The 17,189-nt window shown below is 32.0% G+C and overlaps 1 protein-coding gene across 1 annotated transcript; it reads left to right on the forward strand.

Annotated features, from left to right (window-relative positions):
* The first annotated feature begins 7,030 nt into the window (after window positions 1-7,030).
* Window positions 7,031-15,775, forward strand: LOC143063948 (uncharacterized). The gene is made up of 7 exons (XM_076236409.1): window positions 7,031-7,201; window positions 8,272-8,324; window positions 9,649-9,776; window positions 11,251-11,403; window positions 14,809-14,855; window positions 15,187-15,235; window positions 15,729-15,775. The coding sequence occupies exons 1-6, from the start codon at window positions 7,037-7,039 to the stop codon at window positions 15,232-15,234; spliced, it is 594 nt and encodes a 197-aa protein (XP_076092524.1). The 5' UTR covers window positions 7,031-7,036; the 3' UTR covers window position 15,235; window positions 15,729-15,775.
* Window positions 15,776-17,189: the final 1,414 nt, after the last annotated feature.

The following is a 17,189-nucleotide window of genomic DNA, read 5'->3' on the forward strand; positions in this document are numbered from 1 at the left end:
AAAATTACTAATTCGGGGGCAGCAACCCAACAACTGGTTGTCTGATTTGTCTGAAAATTTCAGGACGGATAGATCTTGACCTCATAAACAATTTAACCCCGTGTCAGATTTGCTCTAAATGCTTTGGTTTCAGAGATATAAGCCAAAATCTACATTTTACCCCTATGTTCCATTTTAAGCCATGGCGGCCATCTTGGTTGGTTGGCCGGGTCACGCCACACATTTTTTTAACTAGATACCCCAATGATGATTGTAGCCAAGTTTGGTTTAATTTGGTCCAGTAGTTTCAGAGGAGAAGATTTTTGTAAAAGCTAACGACGACGGACGACGACGACGGACGATGACGACGGACGACGGACACAAAGTGATGGGAAAAGCTCACTTGGCCCTTTGGGCCAGGTGAGCTAAAAATGAAAGTCCTTAAGCTAATGGCAAAATCAAAAGCTCATACACATCAAACGAATGAATACCAACTGGCATATTCCTGACTTGGTTCAGGCATTTTCTTATGTAGAAACTGGTGGATTTAACCTGGTTTAATAGCTAGCTAAATCTGTCACTTGTATGACAGTCGCATAAAATTCCATTATATTGACAACGATGTGTGAACAAAACAAACAGACATAATAGATAAAAATGTTAACAACAGGGGTGCAGCAGTCAACATTGTGCTATTATCTTAATCACTCTAAAAACAAACAAATATATTAACAAACATTAACCATGGCTAAATAACACAATGACGGTATGTATAAGTACAGAGTCACGTCATATGTAAAGTTATCAAAGCTCAATTAACTATTTCAAGAGGCAAACAAAAACTCTTTTTGATACAGAAGTTTGCTTATAAGTTTTGTTAATCGCAGACTATTCAAACCCGCAACTACAATTTTCAAAGATGACTAAAACCTATCTATGATTAAAGTATAATTCCATAATTAATGTGAGGATAAATATAATCAATATGTTTTACCAAAGTATGTGCAAGTAAGACATAATTTCTTCAAAGATAAAACTTCACCCGTCATTTTTTTATATCAACACCAAACCCACTGTATTCATATTTCAACGCAAAAGTTATAAGAGACATTCAACCTATGGGATGTATACAAAATAAAAATATATCTATATATCTGGTTTATCAATCCATTTCTTATCGGTATCACAAAATTTGCCCCATCTTATGGCGCTTAACGTGAGGTTACCCAAATTGCACCTATATTGACAGTTTCATATATGCTTCAGACGAAAGTTTTCATTGCGTGTTTATTTTGTAGATGTATCGTTATTTACTATATAGTTTCACCAATTTAGTTTTGAATCCATATGGAATCATAGAAAAATTGGTCTGAACTAGCATTCAAACCATCAATGATTCTGTAATGAGGAGTACCCAAATTGCATCCATGCTTAGATTCACATCGTCAAAAGTCAAATAATAGAGCGTTTGTTTAATTTCTTCAAATATTTTGACCATTGGATAATAGTGCATGCTTACTCTTTATTCATTAAGAAATGGATACTTGTAACATATCGTATTTGCTAATTTTAAAAAAAGATGACGTTTTGATGACGTCGCATGGCCACGTTTCCGTACATTTTGCATTTTCAGTAAACTGTTGATAAATACTGTAATCGTTTTGTGTATATCTTAATATTTTTACCTATGTTGAAAGATGAATATAGTATCAAATCATAAAAATACAAATTGTGTAGTCTCTATGAATTCTTGTTAGATTTCCGCTGCTGTTTTTGCTAAATAGGTGCAATTTGGGTACTCGGTGCTACCTAAACTTAGATACTTAGATACTGTGATTTCATTTAGTTTTTTGGTTACTAATTTTCGTGGTTTCAGGAAAACTTGCATATTCGTGGACATTTAATTTCGTGTTTTTTTTAAGTCTGCATACATTCCATTAAAAAATAGCAATTCGTTGAATATTTAAATTAGTGGTTCCCTTGCACCCACGAAATCCACGAAAAATGGTATCCAACGAATATTAATGAATCCATAATAAAAGGATAGTGGTCTGCTCTGTTATTTCATCGATTGTCTCCTATACCCGATTCGATTTGCAATCGCTTGGCGGGTTATGCATGCTTATCAGGAGATGTTAACCCTGTCGATGTTATTGGTCTCCTTTTGGAGAAGAGAGTATCGAAAGATCCCAGAGGCACATTTAAACTCATAAATAAAAAAATACTGAAAATGGCATGACTAAAAACGAAAAAAAACAAACGAAAAAGTCAAAAAGACAAATTATAGTACACAAGACACAACATAGAAAACTAAATACTTAACAACACGAACCCAATCAAAAACTGGAGGTGATCTCATGTTTTCCGGAAGGGGTAAGTTCATGCGATTCCCTCCGGGTTTTTTTGCGATTTTGAGTGTGTGTATTCGATTCATGAGATTCGTGAGCTTCAACAAGAGATTTGAAGAACGGTAAACTACTGTTGTCCTAAGTCAGCCCCATACAAATTTTTTTTTTATACTGGCCATGTTATTATCCGGGTACCTTGGCTTCGTTAACAAGAATAAAACGTGCTGCATTCTCCAGCCTATCAAGTGGAAAATTGAAGTATTGCTTGATGCAACCGAGGAATATATCAGAAACGTCTGAACGCGAGCAAAATGGGAAAAACAAAACACCTGAATATATCAAAGTTGTTCGGGTTTGCATTTCAAACTGCAGTCTAAACTTACTCACTAGCTTCTTACACTTATCTAAAACGATTTAGAATCTCTATTATAACAATTTTTTTGTTATTCCATAAGGCAAATGAAAAATCCTGTTTTTAGATTGATGAACAAAACAAATTGGGATTCATTTCTATTATTAGAATGCTACTTAAACACTTACATTATTCATTTTAAAGGAAATGAGAAATAAATCACAAATCTGTCTTAACCTTTTGGTATTTTATAACAAGCGGTCTCAACCAGATGTGGATTATTAAGAATCATAAAGACTTAAACATCTTCAATTACGATCATAGCAAGCTTGCAAAGATATCAAATCATTGTTTACACAAAACTTATGCTCAATGGAAAAATATTTGCACAAAACGGTGATTTTCCTACAAAATGGAAATCGCAGCTTCCAATTTGTTGTTGTATATCTTTCAAAATATTACTCTGTATTAGTTTACACTGTTTTAACCCCGAAGACGATTTTCGATTTCGTTCAGTAAAACATGGTTTTGGGGTTTAATGAATTGATCCAATGAATACTACTTGTATATCCTTACTGGCCAACCCAACTTTTAACATATCTCTGCTCCATCATATGACGCTTATCAAGTATATCTCTATGTACAATGAAACTCAACGTGCGTGCATTATACGTATTTCATCAGCAAAAATGAAGTCATGTATTCAATGTTTGCAAAGAGCTTTGCGAAAAAAAATCTTCGAAATTCTCATACTTAATCTATAATTCAGGTCTTTACTAGCATATAAAAAAGAAGATGTGGTATGATTGCCAATGAGACAACTATTAACAAAAGACCAAAATGACACAGACAATAACAACTATAGATCACCGTACGGCCTTCAACAATGAGCAAAGCCCATACCGCATAGTCAGCTAAAATAGGCCCCGATAAGACAATGTAAAACAATTCAAGCGAGAAAACTAACGGCCTTATTTATGTAAAAAAATGAACGAAAAACAAATATGTTACACATAAACAAACGACAACCACTGAATTACAGGCTCCTGTAATCTTCTTTTTAAACAGGATAAGCGCATCGCGGTTGTTGCTCAGAATATACCTCCACCTATTTGATAGTAACACCTGCAATTGTTGATCTAGATAAATAGACCAAAGTATTTTTGATCTTTTAGTCCATTGGAAAGATATGGCTTTTATTCTATAGTGATATTATAACAAGCGTTCTCAATCAGATGTGGATTATTAATAATCATATATACATCTTTAATTACGATAATTTGTAGGTTTGCAATGATATCAAAACATTGTTTACATACCACTACCATTCCTCATGCTCAATTGAACAATCTTTGCATTTAACAGTGATTTTTCTACCAAAAAACGGAAATCGCAAATTTTAAAATACTGTTGTATACCTTGAAAAATATTATTCTGTATTAATTTACACGGATATCAACCCGGTAGACGTTTTTTTCGGTTTTGTTCAGCAACAAAGTTGTCGGTTTTAGAAATTTGATCCAATGGATACGCTTTGTACATCCTTTTTGGTCTGTACGCAACGGGTTTGGTGTTCATGATACATTAAAACTTTGATTGTAACATCTGCAAATATTGATCTAGATAAATAGACCAAAGCATTTTGGATTGATAATCTTCTGGACAGATATGGTTTATATTCTATTAATGTATATTTTTTTCTTCATATTTATGCTATTTCAGCTCGACATGTAAGTTTTACAGCATAATGCAAGTAGCAATGAACATACGTACCTTAAAATAGCTGACTATATTTTAACTGAGAAGATTAATTTTGCTATGCATTGTTCACTTTAGCAAAAGATCAATTTCTGCATTGGAAAATCAACAGGCTGTACTAGAACTGTCACGTTCAAATTAGATAACGGCTAGGATTGATATGTAGGCTGAGTTCAGGGACGTTGACACATATTTGAAAATATTACATATATATTGGTACAAAATGACATGGTGTAAACTATGAATATTCTGACCAATATTATCACCTGGTTAGAGAAATGCAACTTTTTTTAAATTCCAGCTGACGAAATCACATTTCTAGGTACATGTTGAAAGATAATGAAAATAACAGGAGGTGATACGAGGTTTTCAATATAAAGCCATGAGTAGAAGCTAGACAAAACTGCACATAAATAAAGACAACAGTAGTATACCGCTGTTTGAAAGTCATAAATCGATTGAGAGAAACGCTACATTGAAAATTGGACGAAGCAACACCAATCCAATATTATAGAGTTTGAAAACTATTTTTACGTCACTTTCATACCGAATTATGGTGGTTCTTTTTGTTTATTTTTTTTTTTTTTTTTATGACAAGAGATCGTTGGCATGCACAGTAGTCATTACAATAAATCTTCGGCAAAAAATATGTAGTACATCGAAGATAAAATTAGTTGTCCCAATATTAAGTACAGGTTTCTCTACCACGGAACTAGTTATACATGTATGCATTTTTTTCCCGACGTAGTCGGTATAGGTTCGGTTTGTGCCCTTTGAACTTAAGGACGCTTAACTATGGCAACAGAATACGCATGCTCGAAAATATTTTCTGTGATTGCACAAAATGCTAGTCATGGTGGGTGATTTGGCTGAGTTTGAAAAAACGTCTCGTTAATTATATCGTGATGGAAAGCAAGTGAAAAACTATAAATATTTGACTAGATCTTACAAATATTTATATTTTTATTAAAATAATTGTTTCTCCAATAGCTCTTTGCATCCGTGACAGCTGTTTATTCGGGACAATTATATAATTTTTAATGTAAACTTTGACTTTTAGAACGCACCTACGCATGTGAGATTTCCGCGGGGTTTTGGTCAATGTAAACAGAAAGGTACGAGGACCGAGAATACTGAACACAAACAGAGAAAACGTTATTTAAATGGTATCTTTGTACTTCTGAAGGTTATCGAAATGATAGTTGTAAACATATACTCAAATTTAAATACGTCGGATATCTTTTTTAAAGATAGTTCTTGTTTTTTTTATTATATTCCGTTTCGCGCCCGTACCAAGGTACTTGCTAAAATGCTGGTAAAACCCTAAGGAAATCATAATCCACTATAGGCAAAGACTTAGTGGTAGTGATACGGTAAACGTTATCGAAATGCCTATATTTTTTATTGACAATGATGAATGCAAATTTATATTTCAAATCATTGCACTGCAGCATCCCTTTCATGTAATTCACATGTACTGTAGTATCTTTTTTTTTAAAGAAAAATACAATAGTTGTAATCAATATAATCACATATAAAAACTTTTGTCAATCTAGTGACAGGACATAAAGGTTAATACATGCTTGTTGTTATTGGTTTTGGTAGGCGGCTTACTTAATACATGCTTTTTTTATATTCTGTTGAGAAGCAAATGGTTAATATTTACGTCATATGCGTAGAAAAACAAGACAATGAGAAGAAGAGCTCAGTTGGTTCCAATAGGAATGCCGACTATCTTTTGGTAAACACAAGCTCCAACTCGAATAACAGATTTGGTGTTAATAAAATCTTAGCCATCATGATCAAATGAGAACACTTTGGTATTTTTATAGTTCAGCACTCCGGCCACATACTGTTCAAAACGCGCCGAGCACTGATGCTACTATGGCAATTGTGCATGGGATCTAATTTCTATTTACAGTCAAAGTGCGATTTGCCCTTTGCAATAAGATATTTGTATCTTCATTTGTAGAATCAAAGTTTGAATACATTTTCTTTTAAGTTCAATGAGGAATACCGATATAAAAAATTGAAGACGACCTTATAGATTGAACAATTTTGAAAGGGTAAAGCAATTATCAAACTTACAATTGTCAAAAAGATATTTATACCAAATCGGTACTAGCTATTTACTAAGCTTATAATTGCAACACATGTTTTATTATTTATTATATACTAAAGTAAAGAAAAAATATATAATTCAGAGTGTAGTTATCCATGCAGGATCTATTCAAAAGAGAATTGAGTTAAATCGACATGGCATACGTTTGTAACATTCACTGATGTTGCTGAACAAATCGATTGACATTGATATTGATATGTTATAAATTTCTTTGTGGTTAAAAGTCTTATCATTTAGTTGTTGATGTGGTTGCTTAGGCTTAAATGATTGGTATTATGCAGTAAGTGTTGACATTGATGCCTCAGTCGTATTTGAAAAGTCCGTGTTTGGGTCGGCTGAAGTCATGTTTAAAATGTCCAAGTTTTATGTATCTAGTTTTGATATGTTTTGGTTAATAAGTTCAGGTGTAAGTAAAATATACTGATAACTTATTGTTACTATCGTATTCGGATTTCTTCCAGAGAGATTTTCCTTGTAATGTTTAAATTTACCTTAAATAAAAGCACGATGTTGACGTACTTTAGCGGACTTTTTGAGATTGAGGTTAAAGGTGTCCACGATCAGAGTATATATACACCTTCGACCATCTTGACATTAACCATTTGTGATCAATATTTTAAGGAAAAAGGAGAATATTGTAAAGTAAGAATATATTTATTTTCTATGCTTCCTTTAGATCGTTTTTGGTCACGAGCATCACTGAAGAGACATGTATTGTCGAAATACGCATCTGGTGCAAGAAAATTGGTACCGTTAATTTTATTGCAGAAACTTTTCACATTATTTTCAAAATTAGTGTATGATGTTGATTTAAATAAGAAATGCCAAATAGTATGTGTGGCTACTCGTCATGCTGTTGGATATCGACTTTGAGCTATCATCCTATCAGCCTTGAGAAGACATACAGAAGGTCAATACAAAAAAGCGTGTCGTGTAGATGAACACCAATATCACAAAAAGCTTATGCGAGAGCCATACTGCCACAAACCATTAAACATGTGGACATTTGCTAGTCTTAATCTCAGGACTTGCTTCTTAGATTATATCATTGTCAAAAACAAATTTCGGGCACAACTGGTCATTTTACAGGTAAAAGAAATTCAATTAAATCTAATAACTAGTGACACTATATAGCTAGTTATAAAGATGAATCTTAATTTTGAAACGGATATGGTTCTCTTTGTCCAAGTATAATGTGTGCGTATTTTTTTAATGTTTATAAAATGGTAGATGAATAAAGTGAAACCGGGTTTTAAAAAAGTTATGACCTAATTCATCTTTCCGTAAATGAGCATATTTTAGCATTGTTGTTGATATTTTACAATCGATGTTGGTAAGTTGTTGCATATAACATAGTAGTAAAATGCGTACCAAAATGTTATATTTTGTTCAGTTTGAGGAATATTTTACGTTGTACCAGATACATTCATTTTATCTCTTTTATTACTCATGAAAGATATTAAGCTAATAATTTATTAAGTTAGAGGCGCATTTTCTGCTTTGTACTAGAATAGCAATTCGAATACGATGATGAAGAGCACTGACAAAAATTTTAAAAAATCGAAAAGACGGGTCCAATACGGCTAGGACCGTCTCTTTCTCAAGTCGAAAATCTGGAGTATTTCGAATAATAAATAATGATAAACAGCAAATTTACTTATAACTACCTTTTCATTAATTTAAATGAAGATTATGTAATTTTATATTCACAGATCAGAATGAAACTGATACTTGCTTTGTCTCTGTTTCTTGGATATGTCACTTGGTATGTACAAAATGTATAATAAAAAAAATATATACATTATAAATTGTGTACGTCCAAAGTACTTTTAGAGACTAACCTTAACCAAGAACGCTCAAACCAGAACATTTAAAAGCCAATTATGTATAAAGGCGGACACATATTAGAGCTTAAAACATATAGGACATTAAAAGAAGAGAGCCAAATTCATTTACTTTGTCTAAGGACGACTGAATCTTAGATTCTCAGTAATTTCTTAATTTTTTAACAGGGAATTTTGAAAAACGTATGTTATAAATCGTGTCCGTACCCCAGCAATGACTATTGCGCTAGTTATAAATTCAGAGACTAACAGATCTAGTACGGCGTACATTTATATTATCTTTTTCTAAATTTTGCTATTAAATCTAGATAACATGTCAAATGCATGTAAAAAAATGTTAGGTTGTTACAATTTATTTCAACAAAGAAGCACAGAAGAATTGATTACGATGCATATATGCAACATGTGTCATCTATAATTGACGAGAGCATCTATATTTTTTATAATCATGTTTCCCTATTACATTAAACTGAATAATACTGTAAATTTAAAATCATTGCAAGGCTTTTATTAATCCGAATAAGGCGACTTGGTAAAAAGTAAAATCACAAAACTTCTGACCCCGAGATAAATTCAAAACGAGAAATTCCCTAATCAAATGGCACAATCAAAAGCTTAAACACACCAAACGAATGGATAACAACTGTCATATTCCTGACTTGGTACAGGCATTTTCTTATGTAGAAAATGGTGGACTAAACTTGATTTTATAGCTAGATGAACCTGTTACTTGTATGACAGTTGTATGCTAGTAAATATTAAAATAATATGAACCTGTATTTTGATATATGATACTGAGTTGTATGTAGATTTCTCTGAAATCACAATAAGTTATCTCGAATCTTTATTCATTTTTTAATCGCAATAATAATAGCACACAATAAGTTTGAAATCTAAAGTAAATGAATGAACTAATGTGGGTTGTTTATCTCCGTTTTATTAGTAGTTTAACTAAGTCTTACCTTTGAGTCCAAGCCTGGCAGTTCGCTAAATTATGTGTTTCCAAACTTGTTTCAAAGCATTTACAATCAGTTCGTACAAGTCAAGTGAGAGGTTTAGCGCTGTAAAATTTACCGATTTTCTACATTTGAAAATGCCTGTACCAAAGTCAGGAATATCACAGCTGTTTTCCGTTCTTTTGATGTGTTTGATCACTTATTTTGCCATTTGATTAGGGACTTCGCGTTTTAAATTTTCCGCGGAGTTCGGTATTTTTGTGATTTTACTTCTTACTTTGTATTGCAGTCAGACCATCCATGGTCATGAACTGAAAGTGTTGGCTCAGAGTCAGTTTAATGGCTTTGATCACGATCACAATGGTATTCTAGAGATGGCCGAATTTGAAGCTTCTGTTCATGGCACTGACACCAATGGTTTGTATTCTTACATCATTTATGGAATATTGTGTCGTGAATTTTGAAATGACAACATGCTATAAATTCATAAAAAAAAATTCACCAGTGAAATGCTAACATGACAGTGGTCATTGAGGTACAAGTAATAATTCTTTTAACTCTTGTGTTACACATTTGCTCTGGCACACTTTTAAACTTCTTATGTTAGAGAATATCGAGCTTTAAAAATTTCAGGAAATAATTGACTTCTGATTATTATCATCAAAAAGTACACGTAAAAGAAAAACATAAATTTATCATAGATACCACGATTACAAGTTTGTACAAAAGACCCGAACAAAATACAAACCTGAAAAATTTCGAAATTTAAATAAAGTATATTGAATTGGTAAGTTGGTTGAAAATGAATATATAAACTTTGAAAATAATAGAAAATTTAACTCCTTTTTACAATTCGTTCATTAAACACACGAAGACAGGCAGTTTCTTATTGTTAAAAAAATTGCCGAGCATGTAATAATTTGTTATATACAAGACTCCAATATCATTTAGTACACAGTTAAGGGTTTAATTTATGACGTACTCAACAAGTTTGGCAAAAACATGACATTGTTCAAAGCCAAAATATCATTACATTATATATATTGACAGGATGTAAGACCACGAGTTTTCAACTTCGTACTTTATTTGGTCTATTTAACTTAATTTTATTCGAGCGTCACTATTGAGTCTTTTGTAAACGAAAAACGCGTTTGGCGCGGATACAAAGTTTAAGTCCTCTTATTTATGATGAGTTTATTTTCATAAATGTATGGCAAACATTATACAATATATTTATGTTTTGCTTTATCAAAATCAAAATCAATGTAAGCACTTACAAAAAATATTACTCAAATATCTTGATATTGTGCTGAATTGGTATCCTTTAAGAACATGTTTGTTGAAAGAATATGACGCTTCAGTCCAAATTTGCCTGGTATCACTTTACTTGTCTATTCTTAAATCTCGTCTATCTTTAAATTTGATTGTTTTAAAAAGATTGAAGACCTTTTTTTCAGTTTTAATTGTCAAATACATCAGTCGTAAGACGAAAGTTTTACATAATCCTATTCCCCTATAATTTGTTATTCTCGCTTGTTACCTATTGTATCTCCTTAAATATTTTTTTGGATTTAAACATCGTTTAAAAACAACTCATGCTTTTTAAGCTTAGATTTTCTAAAGTACCTTGATACAAAATGTACAATAAAGCTTCTAAAATGGTAGTACTAAATGTAATTATTTTGGTCAACGTTAGCACTTTAATCAAAACTAATTTATTAAACTGTTAACTCCTGCTGGTGTGACCACGATAATCAAGTCATAATCAACTTATATTCGTACTCATTCTTTAATATTGTTATTTTATAAAGATATATATATTATGTTTGAATTATGATTGATGATGATCATTGCATATCCAAATCAAATTAAGTTTGAAATTAATTCACAGGTGATGGAAATGTAACTTGTGCTGAATATGCAGCTGCAACGTCACAACCACATGCTCTAGCACTTGAAATTTTCCACCATTATGATCAAGATGGAGATTGTATCATGAGTCATGCAGATGCATTGGCTACACTTCGTCAAATCGACCAAAACGGTATTTATGTATTAATAATTTAATTTTGGATGTAACGCGTCTTCTGATTGGCTGACGTTATTTTGTTATGAGCCCATAAACATAATTTAGACATGTGACCGTGACGTCATCAACGTTTTTTCATGGTTTTCTACGGTTTAAAATGGAATTTAGAATTAAATCATAAGAAATTACTGTAATATTTTTTCTGTCTATTCGAAATAACATAAAAAATGTGGTGCACACTGTTAAATAACCCGCTACGCGCGTTATTCAGTGTGCACCAAATTTTTTATGCTATTTTTTCATAGACAGAAAAAATATTAGAGTCATTCCTTAAATGACACCTTAGATAAGAAAGCCAGATTTTGATTGGTTGATAGCCAGTGTATTTTTCGCATATTCTAATATTTTTTCCTCATTTCAAACAAATTTGCCTGTTTTTCACCACTGCCGGTGAATATGCCTCAAATGCATGGCAGTGGTGAACCAAGTGCTCCGCAGGGCGCAGCTTTATACGACCGCAGAGGTCGAACCCTGAACAGTTGGGGCAAGTATGGACAAAACATTCAAGCGTGATACAGCTCTGAATTTGGATTGTGATCAAATTTTTGACATTACATGGGTTTTTTTTACACAAAAGTCAAAACAAATGTCAAGATTTTACAAATCAATTAAAGATTTCTTCTTCAAACTTTTTAAATCTAAAATTAAATAGTTGACACAGCATAGGTTTCTGACACAGAATGAATGTGGTCTAATGAACTTAAAAGTTTTTTTTTGCCTTTGAGCAATTCACTATGCTGTTGAATATTAATCCTCTCAAAAAAATGTTTGAAGAAATTTTCTTTTTATTTATGAAATCTGAAATGAGAAAAATTTAACCCCCCCCCCCCTTTTTTTCGCATCCCCGTTTCCCTTTTTCCAAAACTGATATCAATTCAAATTTCTAATGGAGTTTGCAACAATAACTACTCTTTTAAATACATCATAAAATATTAAAATGTAAAATAAAGTGCTTGTTATCACTGAATGGTAAAGATTGGTTGGTAGTAAAAGTAAATATACATTGTTTATTGTATAAAACAATAAAAAAAAACTTCATCAGCAACATTTTATATTGGCAAATTTCCAATGAAGTTATTTACATAAAGTTATTGGCAAATAAAAATAGAAAATGACATCATAGTCATGTCTGGCAAATGTCCAACATACATTATCTAAAAACATTTTAGATAAGATAAGGAAAAAAAGCTTCATCAGCAACATTTTATATTGGCAAATTTCCAATGAAGTTATTTACATAAAGTTATTGGCAAATAAAAATAGAAAATGACATCATAGTCATGTCTGGCAAATTTCCAACATATATTATCAACTACTATTCTATACAAAGAAAGATAACTCCAATTGAAAATTAATTGCTATTGCACAATATTGTGCAATTAGATATTTCTTGCTATTGTGCAATACTGTGCAATTGAAAATTTCTTGCTATTGCACAATACTTGATATGGAATCCTGATTTGGACCAACTTGAAAACTGGGCCCATAATCAAAAATCAAAGTACATATTTAGATAAAGCATATCAAATAAGCCCAAGAATTTAATTTTTGTTAAAATCAAACTTAGTTTAATTTTGGACCCTTTGGACCTTAATGTAGACCAATTTGAAAACTTAAGAATTAAGAATCTACATACACAGTTAGATTTGGCATATCAAAGAACCCATTTATTCAATTTTTGATGAAATCAAACAAAGTTTAATTTTGGACCCCCATTTGGACCAACTTGAAAACTAGGCCAATAATTAAAAATCTAAGTAGATTTTTAAATTCAGCATATCAAAGAACCCCAAGGATTCAATTTTTGTTAAAATCAAACTAAGTTTAATTTTGGACCCTTTGGACCTTAATGTAGACCAATTTGAAAACGGGACCAATAATTAAGAATCTACATACACAGTTAGATTCGGCATATCAAAGAACCCCAATTATTCAATTTTTGATGAAATCACACAAAGTTCAATTTTGGACCCTTTGGGCCCCTTATTCCTAAACTGTTAGGACCAAAACTCCCAAAATCAAACCCAACCTTCCTTTTATGGTCATCAACCTTGTGTTTAAATTTCATAGATTTCTATTTACTTATACTAAAGTTATGGTGCAAAAACCAAAAATAACGCTTATTTGGGCCCCTTTTTGGCCCCTAATTCATAAACTGTTGTGACCTCAACTCCAAAAATCAATCCCAACCTTCCTTTTGTGGTCATAAACCTTGTGTTAAAATTTCATTGATTTCTATTTACTTATACTAAAGTTATTGTGCGAAACCCAAGAATAATTCTTATTTGGGCCCTTTTTTGGCCCTTAATTCCTAAACTGTTGTGACCTCAACTCCAAAAATCAATCACAACCTTCCTTTTGTGGTCATAAACCTTGTGTTAAAATTTCATTGATTTCTATTTACTTATACTAAAGTTATTGTGCGAAAACCAAGAATAATGCTTTTTTGGGCCCTTTTTTGGCCCTTAATTCCTAAACTGTTGGAACCAAAACTCCCAAAATCAATCCCAACCTTCCTTTTGTGGTCATAAACCTTGTGTCAAAATTTCATAGATTTCTATTCACTTAAACTAAAGTTATAGTGCGAAAACCAAGAAAATGCTTATTTGGGCCCTTTTTGGCCCCTAATTCCTAAAATGTTGGGACCAAAACTCCCAAAATCAATCCCAACCTTCCTTTTGTGGTCATAAACCTTGTGTTAAAATTTCATTGATTTCTATTCACTTTTACTAAAGTTAGAGTGCGAAAACTGAAAGTATTCGGACGACGACGACGACGACGACGCAGGACGACGACGCCAACGTGATAGCAATATACGACCAAAAAATTAAAATTTTTGCGGTCGTATAAAAACACTAGCGGCTTGGGAAATTTTACAGTCCCTTGACTGGTATTTTTCGCAAATGCCCCTCTTTAACATAATATATCTGTTCAATATACGAAATTATTTTAAGTAAAACGCTATTTGCACTCGTGTCGTTATATTTTAAATTGATTTGTAATCGTTTTATTACGCCATATTTGTTTTTTTTTTTTCAATTTCTTCAACTTTCTTTGTCTGCAAATCAAATTTTTGATATTAATTCTCACGGACAGAGAACACGGATACATATATCTGTAGTTATGAATTTTATATATAAAATATTCTCCCATATGTTGAGTTTAAGTTTTGGACCAAATGGAATATAGACACTAGAAAAGGTTACGAAAATGTATTTGCCGTTGAGCCATCTAAGCTCGGTCACAAATTATTTCTTTAATTGCAAAATTGGAACGAGAAACCAAATCTATGCTTAGATGACTAAACTGCAAACAAATACTTCAACAAATGAAACTTAAAAAAAATCTTTTTTTAAACAGGTGATGGAACTGTGAATGAACACGAGTTTGAACATTATTACACACAGGTAAAGTATAAATAATTTACGTGGTGTAGAACACATTGTTCAATACCAAACTTATTTCTATTAATTACACATGTATCTAATTTGTAATAATTTTGAATATCAGTGAATTAAAACATTTGGAATTACATGTGAGAACTTTTATTCGCGTTTAAATTAAAAGATGTGTTTAATCATTTGATTTTGCCATTTGATTAGGGACTTTCCGTTTTGAATTTCCTCGGAGTTCAGTATTTTGTGATTTTACTTTACTGAAGGGTATTGATTTGACTTTTTATTTGTTTGATACATCTTCGGTATGAGATTATACTTGTTTATTTCTTGTCATCTGTAGATAATGAAGCATCTTGGACATATTCCACACGGTCATAATGGAAGATAAGGTAATTTTAGTGTCCCTTTGTTCTATTGATATATTATTAAAAACATGACATGTCTTCGACTTCAAAATTTTCAATTAAAAAGGACTTGTCTACAAAAGTCGTTATGTTATCAAAAGCAAATAGCACTTAACCTGAGGGAAACACATCAAATATATAAGAGGAAAACAACGACACAACAGAAACACTAAAATGCAACACACAGGAACACACTATAAGATAGCAACTGCCATTTCCTGACTGTACAGAATAAAGGCAACAGTTTATATCAATTCAGTTGTTAAATCTACGAATAATTTTCTATTCATATAATTTCATTTTCTATCATTTTGAGTATGCGGAAACATATAGCTGTACCATTTTGGGTATCTGGCGGTTCTATTCTCAGTCTGCTTAAAAGTGTGAATAGCTTCTGTTCATTTTCATTTTAAGGGCTAAGAAAAAACGAATGTCTACTTGTAATCAACAAATTAATCTGTACTTTTTGTTTTTGCAGGTGGGAGGATCCGAGTCTACTTCTGTATAAAAGTTTTAGTTACTAAATATGTTTTGGTTGATCTTTATTTTACAATGTAAATGTATGAAAAAGAGTTTATGTTGCTCCACAGTTGTTTAGGTAGTCTTATCCGTAAAACGATTAAAACCATAAAAAAATGAAAATCAGCTCAAACCACATAAGTCAAGTCAGGTTATACAGAACAACTAAAATCGTCAAAAGTTACTTAATACAGTACAGCTATATCCGCCTTATGTCAATATATATATATACCAGAACCATTATCAGACCGTCTGATGTCAGTTAATGCAGTACGCGTAACCCGTACAGGTCAGTAATGCAGAACATCTAAAATCATCAAACTTCAAGGTTAGTTAATTCAGAACACCTAAATTCATGTATGGTCAGTTAATGCAGTACAACTAAAAACGGTCTATGGTCAATTAATTTAGCACACCTAAATTCGTATATGGTCAGTTAAAGCAGAACAACTAAAAACCGTCTAAGGTCAGTTAATTCAGAACACCTAAACGTGTTTAAGGTGATCAGTTAATTCAGAACAACTAAAATCGTCTGTGATTAGTTAATGCAGACGCCTAAAATCGTATAAGGTCATTTACAGCAAAACATATAAACGCACAGTACTAAATTCACTACTGCTTTTTTTTTATGAACACAACCTTATATATAACTAAATTTTACTTGATTTGTAAATCTAAAGGGTGTCATAAGAGATACGAGCGACACACGTTGGGACATAGCAGGTCTCCGCGACGATTTACGGTTGAGTAAACAGAAAACATATAAAAAAAAGTATCTATCATCATAGATACAATGTATCTGGATTAAAAATTAAATTATGTACGTCAAACGCGCGTTTGTATATGAAAGACTCAGCAGTGACGATCGACTTTAGAAGGATAAAAGGGCCAATGAGGCACCACGAAATTAACGCATTTCTGCTTGTAAATTGTCAGTCTTGGAGATCAATATCCCTCGGTAGTCATTGCTTCGGTATTGTTTGAATTTAAAAGATACATTTTTGATGCAAACTTCCATAGTTTAATTTAAACATATTTTATTGTCCAAAACAAATGGATTAGATTCAAGTTTTTCAACTTAGTTCCGTCTTCTTCCATAGATTATTTTAAAATAGATTATTAAAATCTAAAGATTGCAAAAATTCCAACCAAAGTTTATATCATCTTGTGTTTGGCTATTTCATTTCTGTCCTCAACGTTCATCTACCTTTACAAGTGTTGTGTGCTAATTATTCATATGCTTGAAATGAGTAAGTGTGTCTGTCAATTTGCTTTTGCTGATGGCTGACTATCATCGCTTTGAAAAAGGTTCGTTCAACCATTGATGTATTTTTTTATATGCAAAACAAAATTTCCTCAGACAAAGTTAACCGACTGTCTCTTTATTTTGAATACTTTTGGATTCTATTGTCCCAAAAGT

The sequence above is a fragment of the Mytilus galloprovincialis genome, chromosome 2 (genome assembly GCF_965363235.1).
Source record: "Mytilus galloprovincialis chromosome 2, xbMytGall1.hap1.1, whole genome shotgun sequence".
In the NCBI taxonomy this organism is placed as follows: domain Eukaryota; kingdom Metazoa; phylum Mollusca; class Bivalvia; order Mytilida; family Mytilidae; genus Mytilus; species Mytilus galloprovincialis.